Raw genomic sequence first — 24,075 nt, 5'->3', positions numbered from 1 at the left:
TTGCGGATGCAGGGATTCAGAATCAAGAAACCTCACTTATACAACTATGGTATGAGTCGAATCTAAAAATTTTAATACTTTAAACGTATCGGAATACAATTAATCTTCAAACATGTGGTAATTATTCTTTATCTGGATGTAATAGTCCGTGATAAATAATGTTAGTTGACATTAAAAAGTATACGAAATTCATCATGTAACGTTTTAAAAGGATAATAACATAAATGCATATGCTTAGATATTGCATATGCATCACACACAATCTAAATACAATCTCACTTAAGTCAGACTACCTAATTTTTTACAATGCACCATCATACAGTTTAACAGAGGTAGGTGAACCTCTTATCGACGTTGTTTCAAAGAATTTAAATTTACAAATATTATACTATTTATCTTAATACGATATGTAGCCTACCTTTATGAATACGAACTTACAAAAAAATTATTGAATTTATCACATTACACTTTAACATTACACAAGACTAAAACACTAACAAAACTTAATTTTATACATTGCTGTAGCATATTAGAAGACGAAATAACTCACAAGACTAACATTAAGAGGGCTGCATTACAAATTTACTTTACAGAGAAGAAAATATCCTTTCAAGATATTTCATTACCTCATTCATTACATAATACTGCCGTTGATGTGATCGTAGATATAAAGTATTTAAAAAATATATTCCATTATGTTTATGTAAATATTTTGAAAACGTTATTGCTTAAAGATGCTCATTATTTAAATAATAACGAATCTTTTACTTTTATGTACTGAACAAACAAAATACTTATAAGTTAATAAGAATAAGCTTAGTTGAGTAACATCTTCAATTTGTATTGAATTCAATGTACATATCGAAAATCATGTACAATGAATGCAACAGATTGAATTCAATAAATATTTGATCTTGTGAAACGGCCATAATATTGATGTAGATTAGGGACCGGAAAAATTCGCGGTTTCGACGGCCTTCAGGATAGACTGCACATTCCCCTGTACACTCGGGAAAATAACGGCAGCAGTGGCGTAGCGTGGGTGGGGCGGAGGGGGCGGCCCGCCCCAGGCGGCAGCCCGCGGGGGCGGGTCGCCGGTGAAGCGGGTTGAGATCTGATCTATGATTCATTCATTACATGTGTCAGACACACTATAATGTTCCATTTTTATCTAGAATTTTGCGCACCAACTATTTTTTAATATTTATTTAAAAGAAAAACTGCGAAATCACTGACAGAGCTCTTTATAACGTTTGTTTGTTTACATACGAACATCAACATCGCATCACGGCGCGCCGCCCGGCGCGCGCGAGCCGAGTTGAGCGGCACTCCTTATTGTGTTAATTACTCATACAAAATCTTTTGTTTCACGCGTCGGCCCGTGTCGATGCCTCTCTTTCGCACTCATTGAATTTAGTACTACGCATTGTACTGTAAAGTTTGACCTTAACCCAGGGCAAACCAAACAACTTCCGCAAACCGGGACACAGTAAAACTCATATATTGCCCCGTACCGCGAGCGCAGGTAAACCCAAAAAAATATTAAAACCCAAACTAATAGCAGGCTTAAAAAATACTAATAAGGTTGCGAACAGTGAGAGGAGGCAGCAAGTTAAAAAGACACAAAATTTATATGACAACATTTTTTATATATATATATATATATATATATATATATATATATATATATATATATATATATATATATATATATATATATATATATATATATATATATATATATATATATATATATATATATATATATATATATATATATATATATATATATATATATATATATCATAAAATTGTTTCATCACAAATCGGTGCATCCATCATAAAATGATTTTATGATATATATATATATATATATATATACACACATATATATCATAAAATCGTTTCATCACAAATCGGTGCATCCATCATAAAATACATACCCTATTACTACTCATAAAAATAGCTATATAATAATACTAAAAAAATACTTTAACAATTCCCCCGAAAAATTATAATTTGATCATATACTTCGGAGCTCCGAAAATTAAATATAATTACCAAAAAGGCGTTAAAAATATATAAGAACATATCTCCGATAGACTATCAAACTTGACTATATTGTCGATTGAACAAGAATTGGCTGCTAATATTGATTTTGACAAAGTTATTTCTGACTTCGCTGCTCATAAGGCCCGTAGAATCCGCTTGTAAAACCGCTCATCCTATTTTAACTTCAATAAAAGGTACCTCATTGCATGTGAAATTTAATTTTAATTAAGCACCTATAGAATGGGGGCGGCAAAATGGGTTTCCCGCCCCAGGCGCCGAGATGGCACGCTACGCCACTGAACGGCAGTTCATTTGCTGCTGACTTGTTAGTCGTCTCAGCTTGTTTGTCTGTGATTCGATCCTTCTTTGGTTGGTGTTTTATAATTGGTTGAGATTCGTCCAGATGAACAGTAAGCCAATAGCAAAATCATCTAAAAGGTATATGTATTTGACTTCTAGCCTATCGCCGAATGAATCCGCGAATTTTTCCGGTCTCTATTAATTATAGATGCTCACATGCATCGTGAGAGTCCGTATAAAGCCTATTACAATTCTATAAGTATACATTAAAATGCTTTTAAAATATACATGTGTAATATAATTAAAACTTGTTTAAGTAAGATCATCACAAAAAAAATGAAAATCCTTCAACAGTAAGTGATGTTTTATAAGATTTTAACAAAACACACTTACAATAAGAGAATACTAATCATACCACATAATTCAACACAAAATATACATTCCAGTAGGCGCTACGTAAAAACAACTTCTATTTTTATGCTGATAACTCTGCATTGTTTTATATATATCATTATTTCTAACTTTTAATATTCTCTACACATTAACTGAAATTACTTATTTACAGAGTCTTAGCTAATGTTGGTCTGTACCACATACAGTACGTACGATATCTCTACGCAAAACACATACAGTTCATTATTAGTAATATCAATTATATTTCATGAACATAATGAAATTAGTATAGGCCCTAGGTTGTTCACTGTTAATTGAGTACTTCTGAAGTATTTTCATTGTGAGTTAACATACATACCAAATGCCATTCTTCCAGTAAAGTTACAAAGAAGACAAGAAGATAATATAAATATGTATGTAGTACCATATTTTAAACCCCTATTAAATGAATAATAACGCAATCTCTATTCTGGACTATTAAGTAATAATTTTTATTAATGTTATTTATAACTTAAATAAAATGACAACTAACAAATTAGTAAAAAAATATAATTACGTGCGATATAGTGTGACATTTGTACTTGGACGGCAAACGAATATAATAAAATGTCTATGACAATGTTAACTTTACTCATTATTATGGAAAGAAACAAAATGGGCAGATAAGCATATTCTACGCTGACATTTAAAAATGCTCAATTTAAAATGAACATTCCAAGAAAATTTATTTTATATCACCACAAAAAATCAAACTGCGGCGTCATTTTCCCGATGACAAACAAAAAAGTTGTATGGTCGCGAATAATACATTCGTATGGCGTCACATCAGCGGAATATTCCCTTGGCATGAATGTGTGAATTCTGTGGCACTAATGGAGAAGTAAACCTTCGCTCGAACACAAAAACAAATGAACGAACAGCTTTTTTTTTTTTTGATAAGATGTGTAATCGGAGACCCCTGGGGTGGTTGAAGAGTGTCAGGTCGGTCACCAGACCAGATAGTAAAAGCTCAGGGGCTGAGGATAGAAAAGGCATATCTCCAAATTATTAAGTATAAATGTTGTCATGTAATAGTTAAAGACTTGATTACACCCAGGTTTATAAACCCATCATGATCATGAAGACACTGATCGGAAGGTAATGTGTAGGCTTCTGCGAGCAGAAGATTTTCACTTCGAGTCGAGCTCGAGCGAGTTTGCTAAAATACTCGCGAGTATCGAGTCGAGTTAGAGTTTTTTTTTTTCTTCAGTTTATTGCACATAAATTTACTGTGATGGAGTAATAAAATGTGAGAACTTTTGAGAAAAATATGGAAATAAAAAAAGAAACCATTATCATTGTTAGCCTACTAAATAGATAGACCTACATTAGAGGTCTGCGAGCCTAAGAATTTTACTTTGAGCCAAGCTCGAGCGAGCCTACTTAAAAGTTCTCGAAGCTTGAGCTTTTGTGATACAGTTACACTTTTGGGAAATTATTTTTACCATAAACTTAGTAGGTATAATGTTTGAATAAAGTATTAAAATGAAGTGGGCTTATTAATTTTGAGTAACTATTTACAGAGTGCTTTTATAATTTGCACTGCTAGGAAAAAAAACATGTTTTCCATTGAATCTAACCTGTTTCCATTGGTTCATTAGTAACTGATATCATCCAACTAACATAACCACAGTTTACAAGTACGTATATGTTTGTGTAAATGTAACATAACTTTGGAATAATTTCATCCTTGTCAATTTTTCTGGAGTCCTTACTGAGCTTCAACTAACTGAACACCAAAAATCATGTTGTTTGAAAAGTACATTCACATTGTTTCAACATTTCCACTTTTCGGCACAAAAATTCTGAGAGAGATTGTCATAGAGTATTAAATTCTGTTCTTCAATCTATCATGCAGAAAAATAATTTGTTCTGCACGTTCAGGAGTTAAATTAGCTCTACGATTGGAGATGGTGTTTACAGCAGATGAGAAGCATCTCTCGCTGGCAACCTGTGTGGCTGGAATGCTTTAGTAAAATTGTTGGTAAATATGTAGAGTCGCGGTATATGCGGAAAAAAAATGCTAAAATTCCGAAAATACTTTTATTCTATGCTCTTTCACTTCCTCTTTTCAAATCAACCGGCGGAGATAAGAAATTCCAAATACTTTAGGATTATCAAATTTTTTAATTTTCATCACAATACCTGGGTATTCATGCGGCGATCACCATTGTTTCTGGTTTACGAGTATCTATTATGTTTCTTATTGGACAATTTTGTCACGTGACAGTTCCGTGATTGGCCAGTATTCAAATGAACCAATACGTGATTATTTATTTATTTATTAATCCGTCGGAGGTATCGCGACGTAGGTGAACGACTACATCATTTCCTTCTAATGGCAAAGGAAATGTACCCGCCTCCAACTTAGGTGGGTTTTTAACGTTTCTAATTTTAAAGTCTTATTTTTTATTTGGATATTGTCCGGGTTTGTTAGGTCAGGTCAGTTACATTATAAATACTTTAAAACTAAAGAACCATTGAAATTAATTCACATTATTTTTTATATCCGCTTAGTTTGAAAGTATTAATAATGTAACTGACCTGACCTAATCGACCATTTTATTTATTACGCATTCACGAACACACGGCAAAATAACAAAAATGGCGTCAGTCTAATGGTTGTACAGGTGTTGTATTGCAAAATTAAAAAATTCTATATCTCCTAAAGTATTTGGAATTTCTTATCTCCGCCGGTTGATTTGAAAAGAGGAAGTGAAAGAGCATAGAATAAAAGTATTTTCGGATTTTTAGCATTTTTTTTCGCATATACCGTTACTCTACATATTTACCAAATTGTTTAACCTCAAAATTAGTGTCAAATATCTGTAACTTGTCATTAAGTTTAATCAATTTAAAGTAATATAAATAGAAGCATTTTACTTAATTCAATTTACACTTGCAAAAAAAACTTACGCACAATAAACCTACATGGAAATTAAAGTCTTTTTCAATGTCCTGTAGTCTGAAATATGTTTACTCATGTCATTAAATGTAGAGCTGTACTGAAGAAGCCGATTTTGCCAATATTTAGTTGAATCGGCATTTCTGCCAACTTCCAATACTCTTGTTAATTTTCGGCCGATATTACTAAAAAACGAAAGAGACTGCCATAACCTAAAAATCCACGAGTACCCTTTTCACTTTTCGTAGTAGTACTGCATTCTTTCTTAGCAACATGTGCCAACCGTACATATCAAGATTTAACATCCTTTTTTTTTAATATGTCCTAAATAAATACATTACCATCACGGTAAATACACATCTCGGTTATTACGGCAACTATAGTGCAAATGTGGTAACTATCATGCTTCTGCAGTAGTTATGGTATCCACAAAGAATCTTTAGTTCTTTTTATGGTAATTATCTTAAGATAACTATTGGAATTGTACTGTAGTTATGGTACATCATCCATATTTCTTCGTAAGTTGTTGTTCATTTGTCTTTTCTTCATATTTATATTTACGTGCGCCATTACTGGCAGGAACTTTCATAAAAATTTTAAACGGGACTTTATATCACACATTTTATGGCGTAAATGATGAGACCCCGGACAATTTAAACGCTTTTTACATTAAAATGCGGGAAATGTTTCCGCATAAAGCGGGAAATACTTCCGCATAAAGCAGGAAAGTGATACATTAAAACTATGCGGAAAATTATAGAAGTAAAAAAAATTCATCACGGAAATTCGTAAATCCCGGGTACGTAAAAATGATGTGTTCATGTATACGGTCGATCATGTTACATTATAAAGTAAAGGATAATAGTGTTGTAAGACTTTTATTCCCTTATAATGAGAGTCTTTTTTTTTCTATAGGTAGAGTGCAAGAAAAGCTCGCTCGAATTTCGAGTTGTTGAAAAGCCACGAGCTCGAGTTCGAGTATTACTAAAAAACTCGACTCGAAACTCGAATTTCGAGTACTCGCAGGTGTCTAGTAATGTGCAATACATTTCAATGGCGTTTTCAGTTTTTGCTAAATAATTATAAATATAAGCAAAATTTCAATGTATCTGGACAAATCAAAATATTGATAATATTATTTTCATCACAGAAATAATATATGATATGATAAATAAATTTGAAAAAAGCGGTTATGTTAAATGTATTGTATACTTTCAGTAGGCAAAATTTCCGGCCCCTACCTCTTATAGACTTTGAGAAAAACTGCCTTTTAAAATAACATTGATATAGATAGGAGCGCAAATTTGTGACACGGCCTCTTAAGAGCACTGCTAACCTGGCTGCCAAATGGTGTGTAGAGCTTCAGAAGAACAAACTACACAAGATATCTGAGTGATGTCTGTCTATGAAAAGTATTTAAGAAGATGGTGAGGTGGGAATGGTAGTTTTGTTTTCAGATTTCATTTCAAATTGAATTGCTTGGAGGGTAAAAGTGACACATTTGAGAATAATTTTTGTGTTTGAAACTCCCAATAGAATTCTTGAAAGCATCATAGGAAGTTTCATTACATCTTTATTGCAATTTTTACACCATAAAATGTCAGGGTCTTAGCTAAAGTCTTGTGGCTACATGAAACGACTATGTTGCATTTACAATTCCGCCTCAGTAACACAGATACGCCCCTAGATAGTAAGGTTTCAATGCTACCCTCATGTATATCACTTGTATGTGCTCTTCTGCGTAGGTACTTGTAGAAGTGAGAGTATTTAATGGTGTGGCATGCACCACCATTGAAGTACATAGAAAAATTAAAGTGCCTATTTTTTGGTAAACTATTAAGGGCGTATGACCCGTTCCAGGTCATGATTTTAGATTTATATTAATCACTGATCAACTTTTAGACATTTTCAATTGCTTAACTTTCACGAAATGAAAAATATATATAGTTGCATACTTTTTACATAATTAGCTGCCAAAGTTACATTTTTAACCTTTTTGGGTTGTACAAATAACGAGAATTTAATTTATTGCAGAAATGAAACTTTTTAGGATTAACTGCAATGCCACTGGCTACTTCAAGAAATGGTTTGCATTTCTATCACAAAAACTCATTTCATGTTTCTTGGCTGTCAAGATCATACAAATTTTGAGAATTTTGAAATGTCAGGTAAAATTAATTAATATTTTCTGAAAGAAATGCAAACCATTTCTTGAAGTAGCCAGTGGCATAGCAGTTAATCCTAAAAAGTTTCAGTTCTGCAATAAATTAAATTCTCCTTATTTGTACAACCCAAAAAGGTTAAAAAAGTAACTTTGGCAGCTAATTATGCAAAAAGTATGCAACTATATATATTTTTCATTTCGTGAAAGTTAAACGATTGAAAATGTCTAAAAGTTGATCAGTGATTAATATAAATCTAAAATCATGACCTGGAACGGGACATACGCCCTTAAATACAATAATTATAATAAAGGCTGTGCCAGCCGTAGTTTTTGTGACAATGCCCTTGACACAGATGCTATGCTGGTATTGTTGTTGAGTGGTCACTTGCCTTCCACCAAAGGGATTAGGGTTTTGTTCACAGTAGGCTCAAGCTCAGAATTTTTGTAAGTGGGCTCATGGTGAATGCCATAGTTCGAATCAGTCGGTTTTCTCAGAGCACTCCAGTTTCCCCCGCCAATGCATTCCATCACTTCTTCATCTCATCGTGTCATCCCTCGTTTATACTAAATAACATTGATGTTGACGAGCCATTTATCACCAGTTCAATCTAGGGCTGTTCTTGTCATTGTTGGAAACAGCATTGCCAGAGAAAATATCACACGCAAGCTGTGGTACTTTTTGTCACATTTTCTGCTTCGTCTCCTTAGGGGGGGGGGGAGGGGGGTTATTTTTCTGATGTTTTTAACACTTGGGGGGTGAACTCAGCAGAAACTCGAGCTGTAAGGTGATCTTAAAAAAATTTGAATACCTAGTTTTATGCACTTGTTTGCTGGAAAAGCTGATCACTCCGGTGTAATATTTTCCCGGTTTGATTATGAATGTTAAATTCCGTGTTTACTGTGTTGTGTTTGTGAGCTGGCAGTGGTGGTTGATGTTAAGTTACCTTCCCCCCGCAGCGGCCGACGACAACGCGGAGGCGGCACGAGCGGAGTCCCCGCCCGGCGCGTCCCCCAACAGGATCTCGGAGCTGATAGCGAAGAAGCGCAGCCAGCTGGTGCGCCTGGCCCGCACCCGCCCGGGCCCCGGCTCTCGGCCGCCCCGGGACAGCTCGGGGGGCAGCAGCAGCAGCAGCAGCGACAGCGGTCGGGCGGCGGCAGACTCCGACGGCAAGCGACCCCGGACCCGGACGGGGAGCAGGAAGAAGAAGACGAAGTTCCTCCTGGAGTACAGCGACAGCTCGGACGAGGACTGGGACCCCCTGTGGGACGGGAAGCGCAGGCCGAGCGCGAGCGACGGGTCCAACCACGCGTCGGTCTCGCACGACGGCGTGAACTACAGCTGTGCTTCCCGCGGCTCGCGGAGGAACGGGGCCTTCCAGCACAAGAAGAGGTACTTCCCTTACGTCAGCAACACGACCAGCGACTCGGACGGCGGTTCCAGCACTGGCTCCGACGGCAAACGCGAGAAGGCGAAGAAATCCAGTTCTAAAAGATTCAAGTATTTAAGCGGCGGCGAGTCGTCGACGAAAAACGAATCCGACGTTGATGCCAGAGATATTTCCTCGTGTGATTCGTCCGAAGCCAGTGACGGTAGTTACAGAAGGTGTGCGAAATCTAGTGAAGTTCCTATGCAGACGGTTGAAGATGCCTTAATTACACTTAGCACTCAGACGAGCCATAATTCGAGTACTGAAAGGAGTGACGTGGTCGACCCGGACTGTGACGGCGTGTACGAGCGTGAGGAGGAGGTTGTGACGCCGAACGGCAAGCGGTACGAGGGTGTGCTGGGCACTCCGGACAGCGGGATCGTGGTGACCTGCAACAGTGGCACCAGTGCGGTGAACTATGACGGCCAGCAGAGGAGCAGCGAAGTGAAAAGTAACGGGGAGGCGTGTAACCAAGTCACTTTCAGACGGTTGAAGAACAACAACAACATAAACCACCGCATCACCAGAAATTTCCGTAAACGCATTTGTGATTCCGACTCAAACTAGCCCCCGTGATACGTGCTTCAATATAATTTCAGTTGAGTATTTATATTTGCGCAGAAAAGAGTTCCTTGTCAATTTTGTAATAGTCATCTGCTTCTGTTTACGTAGAGACTTATTACCCGACATGCTGATTGTGTAATAGTGAATGATTTCAAATATGTATCCTTACACAAATGTCTAAAAATACATGTGTGGGTATATATATTGTGTGTGCATATTGTATATACAATAATACAAAAAAATTTTTTAATTGATCTACGCTTAGATTTTTTTTAAATGATGGCGTGTAAAAAAATCAGATATTTGACAGTTGATTAGGCTATTAAGCTAGTCATGTTGCTGTTTTGATGTTATCAAGTGATAATGAAAAATATCATATACTATGCAATATTTATAAAAGCTGACTTTTTGTTAATACATCCATTTGCCTGGTAGCTTTGAATAGCTCCACAATTTTCAGTGTTTGTAAAGGTTCTGTGAAATGTAGCTATAAAATAACTAAAATGCTACATATCATGGTGTTACTAGAATGATTTATTTTTTCCGGTGTAATCTGAAAGTGCTGGTTTAAAAGTGCTCTTTATATGCATACAATAACTGTTTTACTTTCATCCAACATGTTTTCTAATCCTCCTAAGCCTTTTTATCTATTATATTGAATCAGTTAGTGTGTATTGTGTTTGTCGGTAGTTGTTGTAGTGAGGCCTTGGGAAAGGAGTTTTTTGGGTGTACATGTAATAACAATAAGTCGATAAGCAATGTATCATTTTCCAGAAAATCATAGGCTATTATGTCACTTGTGAAGTGGTACTCATTTACGCTTTCTGTCATTAAATAATCTATTTATTAAGGGAAGGGAATGTTTGTCCAGTTTTCATAAAAAATTTTATTTTCAGTCAAATAAAAGATCATTTATGCGGAATTAAAATTTATTCTGTAAACCTAATATTTATTGTGTAAACCTAATATTGATGTTTTCTGTCCAGGAGAAAAGAAAAATTAATTTTGAGGAGGCATTGTAATAAACAATTTTACCTGTCATTTGCTGATACTTTGGCTACAGAAATATTGTACAAAACTTAACATATTTCTATTAAACCTAATCAGCTGACATTTTTCAAAACTTTCAAACTTATAGTTCCATTGATTTTATTTATTTTGTTAATCATGAAAATTGTTTTGTATACTGTGCTTCTATTTGAGATTGTACACAAGTAATTTGTATTACTGAAGCATAAGATAATTATAAAAAAAATCCCTGTTTGTCGACATAGATCAATTTTTTTTAGGACTGGATTAAATATATTTGATAAAGTTAATGTTAAGACCGGTCATACATAAGAAAACATTTATTTACCTACAAATGGATTGTGCCCAGGTTGCTGGTATGTTAATTCTGTAATTTCTTTGAGACACTTTTTTTTAAACTATTTTCATATCAAATTCATTAGTAAGACAAATTTAGTATTTTTTTTTTAACACTGCTACATAATGTAATGTAGCAGCTGTAACGTTTCACTTTGAAGTTTTCCTTCTTAATTTGTGCAGTTATCAACCAGAAATTGTTTACAGACAAACTTGTTTTTGGCTATTTATGGTTACATTGTTAATACCAACTTAATATATTTTTGAATACTTTAACAGCAAAGTTGTCAAAGGTCAAAATACTTAAATGCCAATAAACATGAGAATTTTTATAAATGACAAGTGAGCATTGATAGGTTGCTACTTGGCAGCAGCTCACACACAACACACTCACTCATACATACACACATACACACACTGCCAGTTTTAATATTTAAAACTATATTGCAACGCAAGCGTTGCTAGTTTTATTTTTAATGTATCTATCTTATTGTTTTAGTTTATATTTCTTTTGCTTCAAAATGAACAAATTTTGCAGGTGGACTTGCCAAGTGTAGACGCGAAAGTAAGTTTTATTAACCATAGTATTTATTTGTTGCTACACGACGTGAATGAACGAGAGTATAATACTAAATTGTGTGTTTAGTTTAAAGTTCACAGACAACCAATTTCCTCCCCTTATCATTCCTTTAGTGTACACTCCAAGGCCTATGAGCTATGATGTAATGATGACATTAGCTTAGTTACATGGACTGTGAAGACACAAACTCTTAGCCAGTAGCGATTTGTTTGTGTTTAGTGCTGCATTCAAGCATTCAACATTTCTAACACTTATTATTTTGAAAACTTAAATGTACATGTCACTTGATGACATAGCCAAGTAATAAGCAGTATCTATTTTCAGCATGTACTCTATACATCAGCTATGTTAAAAGCTTGTTTTGTCAATTCATTGTTTACATTTAAACACTTTATTCATAACTACAGGCACTGCATTGGTGTTGTCCCACTTAATCCCTTATTTGAGGCAAGAAAAAGTAATAATTGCTGGAGAAAAATGTATACGCTGTAATTTTATGGTTTTATTTTGCTGTTCAAAATCTGTAAGCATAATAAATTAAACTCATTTGTTATTGTCACATAAATGAAAAATTTCTGTGGAAAAATCTTAATTTGATTTGGCATTTTGTGGTTATAGTAGAAAAAAAAATGTGTTAAAAAGCATATTAAAATTAAAACTTTGGATATAATTGTATAGGAATGAACGTTTGTTGTTTGCATATGGCCTCATATTTTCCCCACTTATCTGAGTTAAGCGTTACATTCTTATTTGCTTACTTAATTGGTTTTTAAACTCTTTGTCTGATTTATGATTATTATAAACGCGTAATTGTGTAAGTCGAAGCAACATGCATGGGTGATACATTATCAACATACATATTAAATATAAAAATAATTATAATTTGTCAGATATTGTCACTAGTTGGTAATAATTAAAACTGTATTTTGGTCTCCTTACCTGGTACAATAGTTTTTCAATATACTCTCTCCGCACAAATGTTGTCAATGATTTTCAATGATTGTGTTTATGTGCATGTTCAAGAAAATATGTAGGCAGGGGGTATGGGTCTAGGAATTTGGCAAGCCAATTCCTATGCATGTGTTTTCTCGTGAGTGGTGGTGTAATCTGAATCAGAATAGAAGAAATGGGGAATCCGCTCTCCCTTAACTATCATCCGTGTTAAACTTCTTGCAATTAAATGTTATAATGCAGTTCAACTGTCAGCATGCTTAGTTAACAAGGAAAATATTGGTTAGCACTTATACAACTGAAAAGAAAAAAATAGCTGTGTGTGTACTTTGATACATAAAAGCTTGTTTCTTCTGGTGAATTTTGTCTTCAGTTTTATTATACTTTGTGTAGTGTTTGTGTTCAGCATTAAATGTTATATGTACACTCATACGTATTGCTTCTTGCATAAACATCCTTTGCATTGCTGCGTAATAACTGCGTGTGCATCTTTTGTGAGATTGCATTTCTTAACATTAGTTCTAGAAAACTTCTTTGAGCAGTTATTAAAATATATTGTTGTAGGAAAGTTGATCTATTATCACTGTTGATGAATTTACAATCTGATACAATTACAGATTTTGCGCAAATAATAGTAATGATGAATGGAGGCAAATCCAAGGATAGGAAATCAATCACCAAGTGAAAACTTCTCAAGAAGTGACCTGTAAGTATCGGTTGTCATCTGGAGCATTATCAATGTGCGAGTTGGATTTTACTTGACAGCTGTCCTACTGCTTGGTCCCTCCCACCATGTTGGCTTTTTTTTGTCATTACTATTATTTGAGAGTTTTGCCTGTTAATACTTCACAATAGCTGTTTCTTCTCGAATTTTCTCAGCATATATTTACTAAAAATATTACCTATTAAATAGACATGAGCCACTCAAATCTTTAAATTCTCAAATCCCATCAATTCCTTAGTATTTCAAGGATTCAACATTTGAGGAAAAAGATTTGAAAAAAAAAAAAAAAATAGAGAAAAGGAAGTAAATTAAAAAAAATAACATTAATAACCTCTTGAAGTTTACTGGGTAAATTATTTTCTTCATTCCTATCCTGTTACCATTAACTAAGATATTGTGCTTTTAACGTGTAGTTAAATAACTAAAATACGTGTATTGATTATGTACACTTCAGTTTGTAAAAAAAAAGAAAAAAAGAAAAAAAAATGAGTATTTCAACATCATGGTTTTTTTTTTCTAATTTTTGTATGTTGTTGTATTTTTGACCCTTGAGACCTAGATTTGGATTCAAGGGGTATATTCAATGTGATATTTGGGATTCGAATTCAAGATTTGTATTAGAGAAAATTGGTGATTTTACCCATCACTACTAATAACTGTAAACTGATCAAGTAGGTGTTCATAATTGTGATCGCTTTTGTGACCTTTTAGATTATGCAAATAACGTATAGTAAATATCTGGTGAGAAAATTAATGGCATTAAATTTATAGAAAAAAAAATCCCTTAATAGTACTGACAAGAAAATGAAGTAACTCTTTGTTACACTGAGGTTTAACGACTATTGACAGTGAATAGTCTTCCTTCATTGTACCTCTTTGTAACGTGCTCTTTCATGTTAAAGACTACTACTGTGCAGTGCCTTCATCTGGCTTTTGGATCTCCCAAGGGAAGTTATGTTTTTGCGAAGTATGGTTTGGTAGAACCTGTACTGTGCATCTGAGTGTGTGTTTGTGCCAAATATCTACAGTGCGAAAGCAGCTTTACATATTGTTGACAAAGTTATTGACGTAAGACACACACATAGGTACGTACTCAAAAGTAGTGATGTACCGATGTAATCGTGTATTGTATTGGCATATATTTTCAATTTTTTGGATTTCCAATATTACAGTTTCCAACTGATACTTAAACAACAGAAACACATGAAAAAAGTACAATTTCATCCATTCAGATGTTGCCCATCTTTACTATTTACTGGTTTTAGTTCCTTAGTTGTATTTTACTCCAATTTTTCTGTAATATTAGACTATACTTAAATTTTTGTTAGTTAATCAAAGGCATTATGTGTATTGAGCTCTGCACAAATTTTATGCGGTAAAATACTTTTTTGTCATTTACCAAAATTGTTTTACAAAGACGTTTATTAATGTATTTCCTTATTCCTTACGACTATTGAATTTCTGGAGACTTGGATGGTGTTCATTTACAAAAAGTATTGAATAAATTTTCTAAATTGTATTGGTTATCGGATCTGTGAAAGAAATGTACTAGTATTTGGATGTGTATCGGTTTTGAATTCGTATCACCTATTGCTACTCAAAACAACACAAATCAGAAATTATTTTATTAGGAATTGGCTATTGCCCTTTGTAAATAACTGTCCCACCATTTGTATGCAGTGATTTCAAGACACCAAAGAAACTTAAAATCAAAATAGCTGAACCGTGATTTGATATGGGGTTCTCCGGATTGCAATTTCAGTATAGTACCACCTCACACCGTTAGTATGTGATGGCCGGAGGAGAATTACTTATTTTTAACGTGACACCTGATTATCAAGATTAATAATATATGTACCTCTTAGGTAAAACATTTCTTACAGAAATTAATTTCTTGCAAAATTAGTGGTAGTTTACTTTATTTACAAGTAGGTAAAGAAACTCAGCCATTACTATTCTTTGCCCATACTTTTTTGTAGTATATTATTATGATGCTAATGGTACCAATCAGAAATGTTTAGAGCTTAAATGAAATTAGTTTTTTTCATTGAACCAACTACAACTAAATATATATTTTTTGTTCAAACTCATTCGGAACCAAACATCTAATCTCAAGCTGAACTTTTTTCTTTTTCAAGTCAAATTTTTATTTCTTTTATATTTAAGTATTTCTGTTCTTTGTCAATATTAACAAAAATGCTTAATTTGTTGCATTCTCATTTCTATCAGGCATAGTGTTATTTAAGAGCACACTTTATAAGTTATCAAACAATGTTTTCAATATGTTGATTTATCTGTTTCCTAAACATTAAACACACTTTCAAAATAGCTATGAGCCCATAACAGTCACATGGGGTGGCTAAATCATCATTGTTTTAGAAAGGGTCATAGGAATGTGTAATTTTGTCACTCACAGTAATGAGATAAAAAGTAAAAATTAATTTTTAAGTCGTAAAACTTACATGCATACCTTGATAAGTATAAGTTTTCTTACAAAAAAAACTTACATCTGTAGCATAATCACGAAATATAGTAGTGTACCTTACTATCTAATAATACCTATACAAATATTGCTGTTTGAAAATTTCCCTTATTGCTAGGACGTAGTATTGAACCGAGGACACTTGATTGTTGGATGCTAGTAAATCACCAACAGATCTGTCGTAAATAATCAAAACTGTTATGTTATTAATCTGCTGTGAGCTTACAAACTTTTTATTTGGCAGGGAAATAAATTTAATTTGCAATATGTATTCCTGAATACTGTAAAATCATTAAAAAAAAAATACTTTGTAGTTCATGAAAAAAGTTAAAAATAATGTAAATTGAAGTACTAACTGTATTTGAAAAAATAATCATTACATTAAAGCAGTAATAAATGATGAAATATTGTGTTGTATTCAGTACCATATTTTTTTATTTTGCGAGAAATTAGCATGTTTTAGGTTTTTTTTATCTTTACTACTTTTATTTTATTTTGGTTGTACTGTTGTGTACCTATTTCTGACTGACTGTATACATATAATTTGAAGCTTAAATTAATTTTGCTGTGTCTTTATTGAAGTATATTTGTGGCATTTTTTCATGAACACTATTTAGTGGAAGGAAATATGTATGTGTGGAGTGCTTGCCTAGTGTGGCATACACCATTGAAGTTTGAGTTGAACAACTTTTTTATTGCAAATAATGGAGAAAGTATTTAAGGTGGAACACTAAACATATGTTTAGTGTTTAATTAAACAAATTTCTACAACCAACGCAAAATTATTCGCTGTTGTAACTAAAAATTTAACTGATTTAATTGGGGGTAACACCATTATTTTTAATACTTTTCTCATGTGTTATAACGCATAATTTTTTCCATTAAATAATTTAATGGCAGCTACAAGTTTTGAAGCAGTTCAAGAAATATGTTCAAAAAAAATTTAGAACTTCAGCATTCTATTTTAAATATTTTCTCTATTATGTATTTGTAACAGAAAAGTTTGGCTTCATTACTTCAAAGGCTTCTACCTGCCGTGAGAAGCACTCTAGACTATAGTCATTACGTGTTTTCAACTTATTTTTGTATAATGAACCTGCAGCCAAATTTTGTCGGTCAATAACTAATCTGTAGGGACAATCTTTTATGGTTTTATTTTAAGATCAATTTCATTTTTAAAACAGGAGATTTCGGTGATATTGTTTTTATTTTTAACATTGTCTTTATTCATAAAAATAATTTACTATTTAACAAATACAAAAATAAAATATTTCTTAGTACTTATTTATATTTTACTAAATAGTATCATTTGGACTGACAGACATGATGCTCTTATACATCACAATTATTAGAAATAACAATAATGATGTCTAGAACAGAACTAATCAGAAAAATATATCTGTAAATTTTTATGTCTTTGAAAAATGTGCCAATGTCATTAATGTAAAATAGTGTTATTAGTAAAAGAGGTTCAGAATCAAACAACGTAATATTAATTTTTTCTAACTGTTTACTAGTACATATATTTTGGTACAAAATTATAGCTAAATAAAATACATCCAATGAATTTACTATAGTAAAATATTAAATTTTGCAGTTCGAGTTGAGTTTTGTCAAATTGCTGATAGTTTTCACATTTTTAGTTACATTTCGGTGCTAAATGGTGTATGAAATGGTACTTCGGTGTTTCACTGTACAGTTTGTAAGGTTGAAGGCTCCCAGAAGTTTAGTCAGTGAGGCCGATGCTTATGATTGCAGAGCAAGTTTTCTTGTAAGGATTTCTCCTTGTGAGATTCTAGTAATGTCTCGATTGAATGAGTTAATGTGGACCGCAGTTACTCGGAGCAACAAAATTTCAAATAACATGGCTGTAATTCCAAAAATTGTCATGGTTTCTTGGTTGGTCCAGTGATATCATTTTTTGGGGTAACATTTTTCCAGAATTTCTTCAGTGTAAATTCTTTCACGTCACTTCATGATTCGCTTAACCAGTAAATTACATCATTGAGGTTAGTTTTGTTAAGGCTTTTGTGAACTGTTAGATCTTTTTCTAGGTCCTCAAGCAAATATTTTGGTATTGTCTGTGCTGGGAATGGCAATTTAGGTCTACTCATATAAACAGAATCTTGGTTAGTCAAAAGCTTGGTTGATCACGACTCTGCTGTATTAATTATTATAACTGGGTTACCATTAGGCCTATGCAAAGCTTAGTCTAAGCGAATCAATCAAAGCTATTTCTAACATTGGATTTGATTTTTCCAGGGAATTTGCTATTCGTTTTATCTGAAGCTTCTGTTGTGATGCACAGAGCTTCGCATCTGATGTGAAGTTTTGTGTTTGCTGCAAAGCTTTAAAACATTGGAAGCCTTATATTTGCTAATGAAAATAGTTTTTTTTTTGGTTGTTGTTGTGTATACAAGCTGTTTTAAAAGTTTGGACTTGAGGTTGTCTGAAGATTTTTCTGTATGGAAAATGGATATGGTGAATTTTCCCCTGCCAACGATGTATGGCATGGACATACTGGATCAGCTAAAAATTTTTTGTTTATTTTCATACATGTCAGTTTTATCACAATTCAGCGTAAAATCATATACCTACACTTAGCTTAACTTTGATTGCAGCAAAGTTTTTGCACATGGCTTTTTCTCATAGTTGATGGTGTGCATGGTTTTTTCTTGCTCATTCTGTTTATTTTCCTTCATCCTTTATTTTTGATTTTGGTGTGTAACTGCTTTTGGTTTCATGCCTCATTCTTCAATCAACTTTCTTGCTTTTTCTTCCTTCTCCTCTTCTTTGTGCTACTACTTCCAATTGAATTTAAGTTCCTCACTCAAAATGTTTGGAATATACTCTTAGTTCAATAACTCGTGAATTATTTAGTAGATACATAGCATTAGATCTAAAAGCAGTTCTCCATAAATTAACTATTATTACCCTCAACTTTTGTAGAAATTTCCATGTATTGGCAGCCATTTTTGTGCATTCGTGCTCATGGGTCATTAATACACATAGCATAGCTATAAATTTTACTGATTTACAGAAAGGTATTAACTTATTCTTAGATTATAATCAATTCTGTATTACATTAATTTTTGAATGCAGTGCACAATAAGTTCTGTATCAATTTCATTGTAATTGAATTTATAACATTTAATATTGTTAAATGGGCAATTCTGGCACACTATTAATTTGAAATGTGAATACTTGTTTGTAGTCGTTCATATTATAGATTTTCAGTTACCTATAGATATGATTTAATAGTTTTCAGAATATTGTTAGAAAAAAAATTAAAGAAAACCTGGGCAGAACAAGTTTTCTTTACTGTGCAATTTGTAGAAAAAATTGTAAAATAACTTTTGGATCTATAAATTCTAGAATAAATATTTTTTGTATTTTATAGCTACGATTTTGGTAAGCAACCGGTAATGGGCATTGTGTGTACCATTTGCCTCAGAGTTGGAGGTAAATGACAATTTTAAATGTGACATTAACATTTGCCAATGTTTTGTAGATATCAACTGGAATAGTTATTATGTACATACAAATATCTTGTGCTTTAACATTTATGGTTGGTTTTGCTACTACAATCACAGAGATAGCAAGTCTCATGTTTTTGAGTCTGTAAGGATGTGAATGAATTATTGAGGTGCAGTATCTTCCATGATGAATGTACTCTGTCTGCATTATAACAGTATTTATTGATTATTGTACTGAATTTGTAATGACTTGAACATTGAAATTATTTGAAATAAAGGATTGGACTGTAAAAAGTGATAAACTAGTCCGAATCACTTGAACAGTCTTTTATTTTTTTTATTTTCAAGTATGGTTGTGAGAGGATTTCTTTTGTATTAAATTTAGGTATGCAGTTTCATCTGCAAAAATACTCTAAATAACTTGTGCCAAAGAAGCACATTTAAGCAAAGAAATTACAGAATTTAATTCTTTACAGTAATAAATATGTATTGATGAAAGATTCTGTCACAAGATTAATTACACAGCAGTACTGATCCACTATATGTGAAAAGTGAAAACTTAAAACTATATTAAGTATTAAATTTTTCAGTAATTTTGGTTTATAAATGTACGTGTAAAAATTATTTGTACCTGTTTCCACTAGTATTCACTTAATTATGGCAAGCTTTCATTAAAAAATCGGTTATGTTAATACAAAATATATTTCTGCATTTTTTTGTCAGTTCTTTAGTAATTTTCTGTAAATCATCTTTGTATATATAAAGTTATGAAAAGTAATTTGTTTGAATTTATTGTGCAGTATGTTTATTAATTTTCACAAATGCTATCGATACAATGTTGATTCTGATTTATATATTACCAAAACAATTTACCAGCAAGCATTGTTATTGGTACACTGGTATTGAACTGTACATGATTGTACATGATTGTACATTCTGTATCTTTCTGTATTTTTTGTGCTTAGTTTTAGAAATAAAGTAGTATATTTATAATGTTAGTTATTTTTTTCATCTTAGAGGAGTTAAGCATACGTTAGCTCTTTTCTTGTACACTTTTCAAGGAATCTGCAAAAAAAAAAAAATAATGAGAATTTTTGAAACAGAGAAATTTTTACAGTTAATTCACAATGTGTGGGCCAATTGGAGTTTGTGCACCTGGCCTATCAGTAGAGACAAAATACTATGGTTTTATTTTTAGGAAATACAAAATTTTAAAACAATATTTCGGTGTTGCATTTATTTTTATAAAAGTTTTTTTTTTGTAATTATTACTCCTCAGAAATAGTGGTAAAGTCGATTCGCTACATTTTTACAGTAAAATAATTTATAATAAATTAGTTTTAATCAGATACATTGAAAATAATAAATTTTGTGGTTTAAAAAATTATTCAATAAGAAATGCACTATAAACAAATTAAATAAATTTTTCTGATCCGTGCACTTTGGAACAATTATTGTCCGGAAACACATTCCTTGAATTTCAAATATCAAAAGATTACTTTTTTCATGATTTGAACTAATTTTTGGTTAAATGCTACTTACTCCCACAATATACCTAACTTGCATTTGGGCGTTACGCTGTGTTTTGACATGGTTTTCTGTTTCATTGCAATTCACAGTGTAATTGTATTCCTACCATCAGTGTGCCTGTTGACTTGCCTGGCTCCACACGAGCGAATACTCATTGGTTGCTGAGCCAAGCACATGCGCACATGTTCATTTCCACAGGGGGAAAGGAATGTTAGAGTAAACATCTCTTGCGTTTGTATTGTGCGACACATTTTCCCATTGGCAGTGCACAGTTTTAATCCTTCACAGAAGTGTATTTACGCACAGCTGTAAGCAGGTAGAAAATTGAAAACAATATAAAACGGGAGCATGTGTAGTGACTCAACAGACTTTTTTCCTGTGCTATTCATTTAAAAATTAAAAAAAAAAAGTGGTGGTTGCAGGCATTTATCGAAGTATTAAGTATGGTTGCAGGGGTGAAACAAACGACTACCATAAGTTTAGAAAAGAACTGATGGTTGCTGGCCCATATCAACGTTGTATTTTACATTATACCTACTCATTTCCTGGCTCCAGGAAGGTAATGCTATTGCTAAAAGTTGTCATCATAAAACCACAATTTTGTTTGATGAAGAAGCAGCACTTTCTTCCCTACTGGAATGTTGTGAAGTCGACCCCTCAAGCCCGATGCATGCATGCATGGATGCATGCATGCGCAACAACACCCTCTATAGCACGACACACATTTCACACCTCCGACCAGCATGTGCACGCAGGCTTGTGCTAGTCTGCCACCACAAGAGGCGTGGGTAGAGTCGGTGCCACTTCCCATGTGGAATTTTACTATTTCATCAATTTTATTTTATGTTTTCAGTTTTTAGTCCATGCCCCAATTGTTTGTGCTTCCATGTTAGATATAAGAATGGAGTTGTACCATACACTGACTACTGAATTGCACCCTGCTCAAAGGGATGCTTCTCAACCTTAATAAACACTGTCATGATTTAAGTAAAGGCTAAAATTGTTCCAATGTGTTCCTTAAAAAGTACGTGTACGTTTTAAGAGTGTTAATATTTTTTTTAACCTCCTGCACAGATTCAAACATGACCATATGTTAGTTCACTGCTTGAAAATGACTGAAATGTAGCTTGCAGTCATACATTTCTCTTGGTTTTGCCAAATAATTTTCACCTGCCCTCCTCAGAGTCGACACCAATCACTAACGTGTTTCTGTCCGTGATCCAGCTGCAGTTTGAAGGGCAGTCTTAGGTGCTCTGATTGCAATTTACTCATGGTTACTGATGTTACAGAGAGATTCTCAACGTTCATGCAGTAGGATTCTGTGTACGCATTTAACATGCACTTATATTTACGAAGTTAATGGCTTGTTTTCCAGCAGAATAGATTGCAGTAGGAATGAACACTCCTCTAATTTTTATTTTTTGTCAATTTACGTCATTTGATTTTTGTGGCAATCACCGTCTCATCCACAGATGTGAATGTCACAAAATCTGGTTTGTATGAGAACCTTAGTCAGTGCCTTAAACACTTTCAGAACAATTCTCATGCATTAAACGAGCGCAGTGTTTTTTTTTTTTGTAATACAAGTCTGCACTTGCACACTGTACGTCAGCAGTTTCCTTTATTTTACTCAACTTTATCGCATGCACGTGTTTGCAGACTATTTGGAGATGTATTTTGTAGTATGTGACTGAAAAGAACAAATACAGTATGAAGCTTTATAACCATGTAATTTTATTCCGGAATGAGAAAACATCCATTTAGAATTTTTTTTAAAATTTAATTTAATAAAACCATGGAAAAGGCACATAAAACAATGCATTATTTACTGCTCTTGAAAGTGTTAAAAATTTCTTTTTAACTATTACCTTTTTCCCCAGTAATATTCGGAAGATGTGCACGGATTGCATATTGCTATTAAACTTAATTTCACTGTCAGCTTGGTTCATTTGTAAAAACTGTACGCTCGGATGCACCCGGTGAGTGCTCTTTCTTGCCTGGATTGCCCTCGCTGACGTTCTGCACCAGACAGGATGTAGGACGGGCGTGCCTGACTTGTGCGTAACGTGGCTTCCTCGTATGCGGTGCACGACAGATAACCACAACCACCGCGACCACAGGCTCTCGCGGCAGTGATTGTCGCAGCACGGCACGCTCACAGTCTGCTCTTCAGCGCTGCGTGCACCAGCGACTGGTTTCTCAGACAGATGATTCAACCGATATAACTTTTGAACTCTTTTTCTCATGGTTACAAGCATGGCATTTTGTCACTTCACTCTTTTGTTTGGTCTCTCTCTGACGTGGGTGTGTGTTCTGAGTTACAATTTGGACGTGAAGTCAGCGGTTTTGTTTCAAGATCCAAGGGGACCGAAAACGAGGAGAAGCTATTTTGGCTTCTCTGTGGTTCTGCTCAATGGCACCTCTTCTGGATCATGGTGAGTAAGAGAGGAAGATTTACGTCAGTGTACTTCATCGACACTTTAATGAAAGTGGTAGCTTGATGTTTGTACCAATTTACCTCAGGATGTACAGTAGTTATCAAACATCTGTGCTGTCGATTCTCTTCAGTTTTGTTAATGTACATAAAATGTTTGTTTTTGTGTGCATTGTGGAAGGAATTTGAGCTTTATTAAAGCAGCCATTATTGTTAAAGAGTAAATATAGGATACAAATGCATTTTATTAGTAGTTCACTGTGTGTTTGTTGCTTTATAAACTCATGAAAGCATATTTTTTCAAAGTTTGTAATGAACTTTACCATTATTGGTTGCAATCGGATACCCTAGATTTAGAACTGACTACTCTTGTTCTCATTCAAACTTTGGCTTGAGGCTTGAATTAAGTTCCCCGTATGACATGGAAGCTTAAAGACACACCCTTTCCAACCCAATCCAACCTCGTATCTTTCTGAGATTAAGTTACATCATTGAATTTTGACTTGATTATTATGCCTCACCTCCACCCCTGATTTTGGATTAGGCTATGCTTGTCACTGAGCAAAGTTATTACATAGTTGGCATGGGTTTTCCAGGCTTCTGATTTGCTTCGGCAAGATATGCTAACTTCTGCCGCGGACCAATGTATTAGATCAGACAGCTTGGATTAGTGTGGTGTTACGTGGGTA

The 24,075-nt window shown here is 33.7% G+C and overlaps 2 protein-coding genes and 1 long non-coding RNA gene across 4 annotated transcripts in view; 2 read left to right on the top strand and 1 right to left on the bottom strand.

Moving 5' to 3' along the window:
- LOC134533019 (DDB1- and CUL4-associated factor 5) overlaps window positions 1-19,743 on the top strand; it is a 61,400-nt gene extending 41,657 nt beyond the window's left edge. For both annotated transcript variants that reach the window (XM_063370159.1, XM_063370167.1), the window contains one exon: window positions 8,811-19,743. In XM_063370159.1, the coding sequence (XP_063226229.1) occupies window positions 8,811-9,847 (1,037 nt within the window). In that variant the 3' untranslated portion in view covers window positions 9,848-19,743. The remainder of the gene's footprint in view (window positions 1-8,810) is intronic.
- LOC134533029 (uncharacterized) lies at window positions 17,439-23,084 on the bottom strand. The gene is made up of 2 exons (XR_010075237.1): window positions 22,821-23,084; window positions 17,439-20,487 (listed from the first exon to the last, which is right to left on the bottom strand). It is a non-coding gene; the product is annotated as an uncharacterized LOC134533029 (long non-coding RNA).
- Window positions 23,069-24,075, top strand: part of LOC134533013 (integrin alpha-PS5-like) — a 55,152-nt gene continuing 54,145 nt past the window's right edge. The window contains exon 1 of the mRNA XM_063370146.1: window positions 23,069-23,387. Within this exon, the coding sequence (XP_063226216.1) occupies window positions 23,197-23,387 (191 nt within the window). The 5' untranslated portion in view covers window positions 23,069-23,196. The remainder of the gene's footprint in view (window positions 23,388-24,075) is intronic.

This window comes from Bacillus rossius, chromosome 1 (assembly GCF_032445375.1).
Source record: "Bacillus rossius redtenbacheri isolate Brsri chromosome 1, Brsri_v3, whole genome shotgun sequence".
Taxonomy (NCBI): Eukaryota; Metazoa; Arthropoda; class Insecta; order Phasmatodea; family Bacillidae; genus Bacillus; species Bacillus rossius.
Note: the sequence above shows the minus strand (reverse complement) of the source record. Positions and strands in the feature narration are given on the sequence as shown.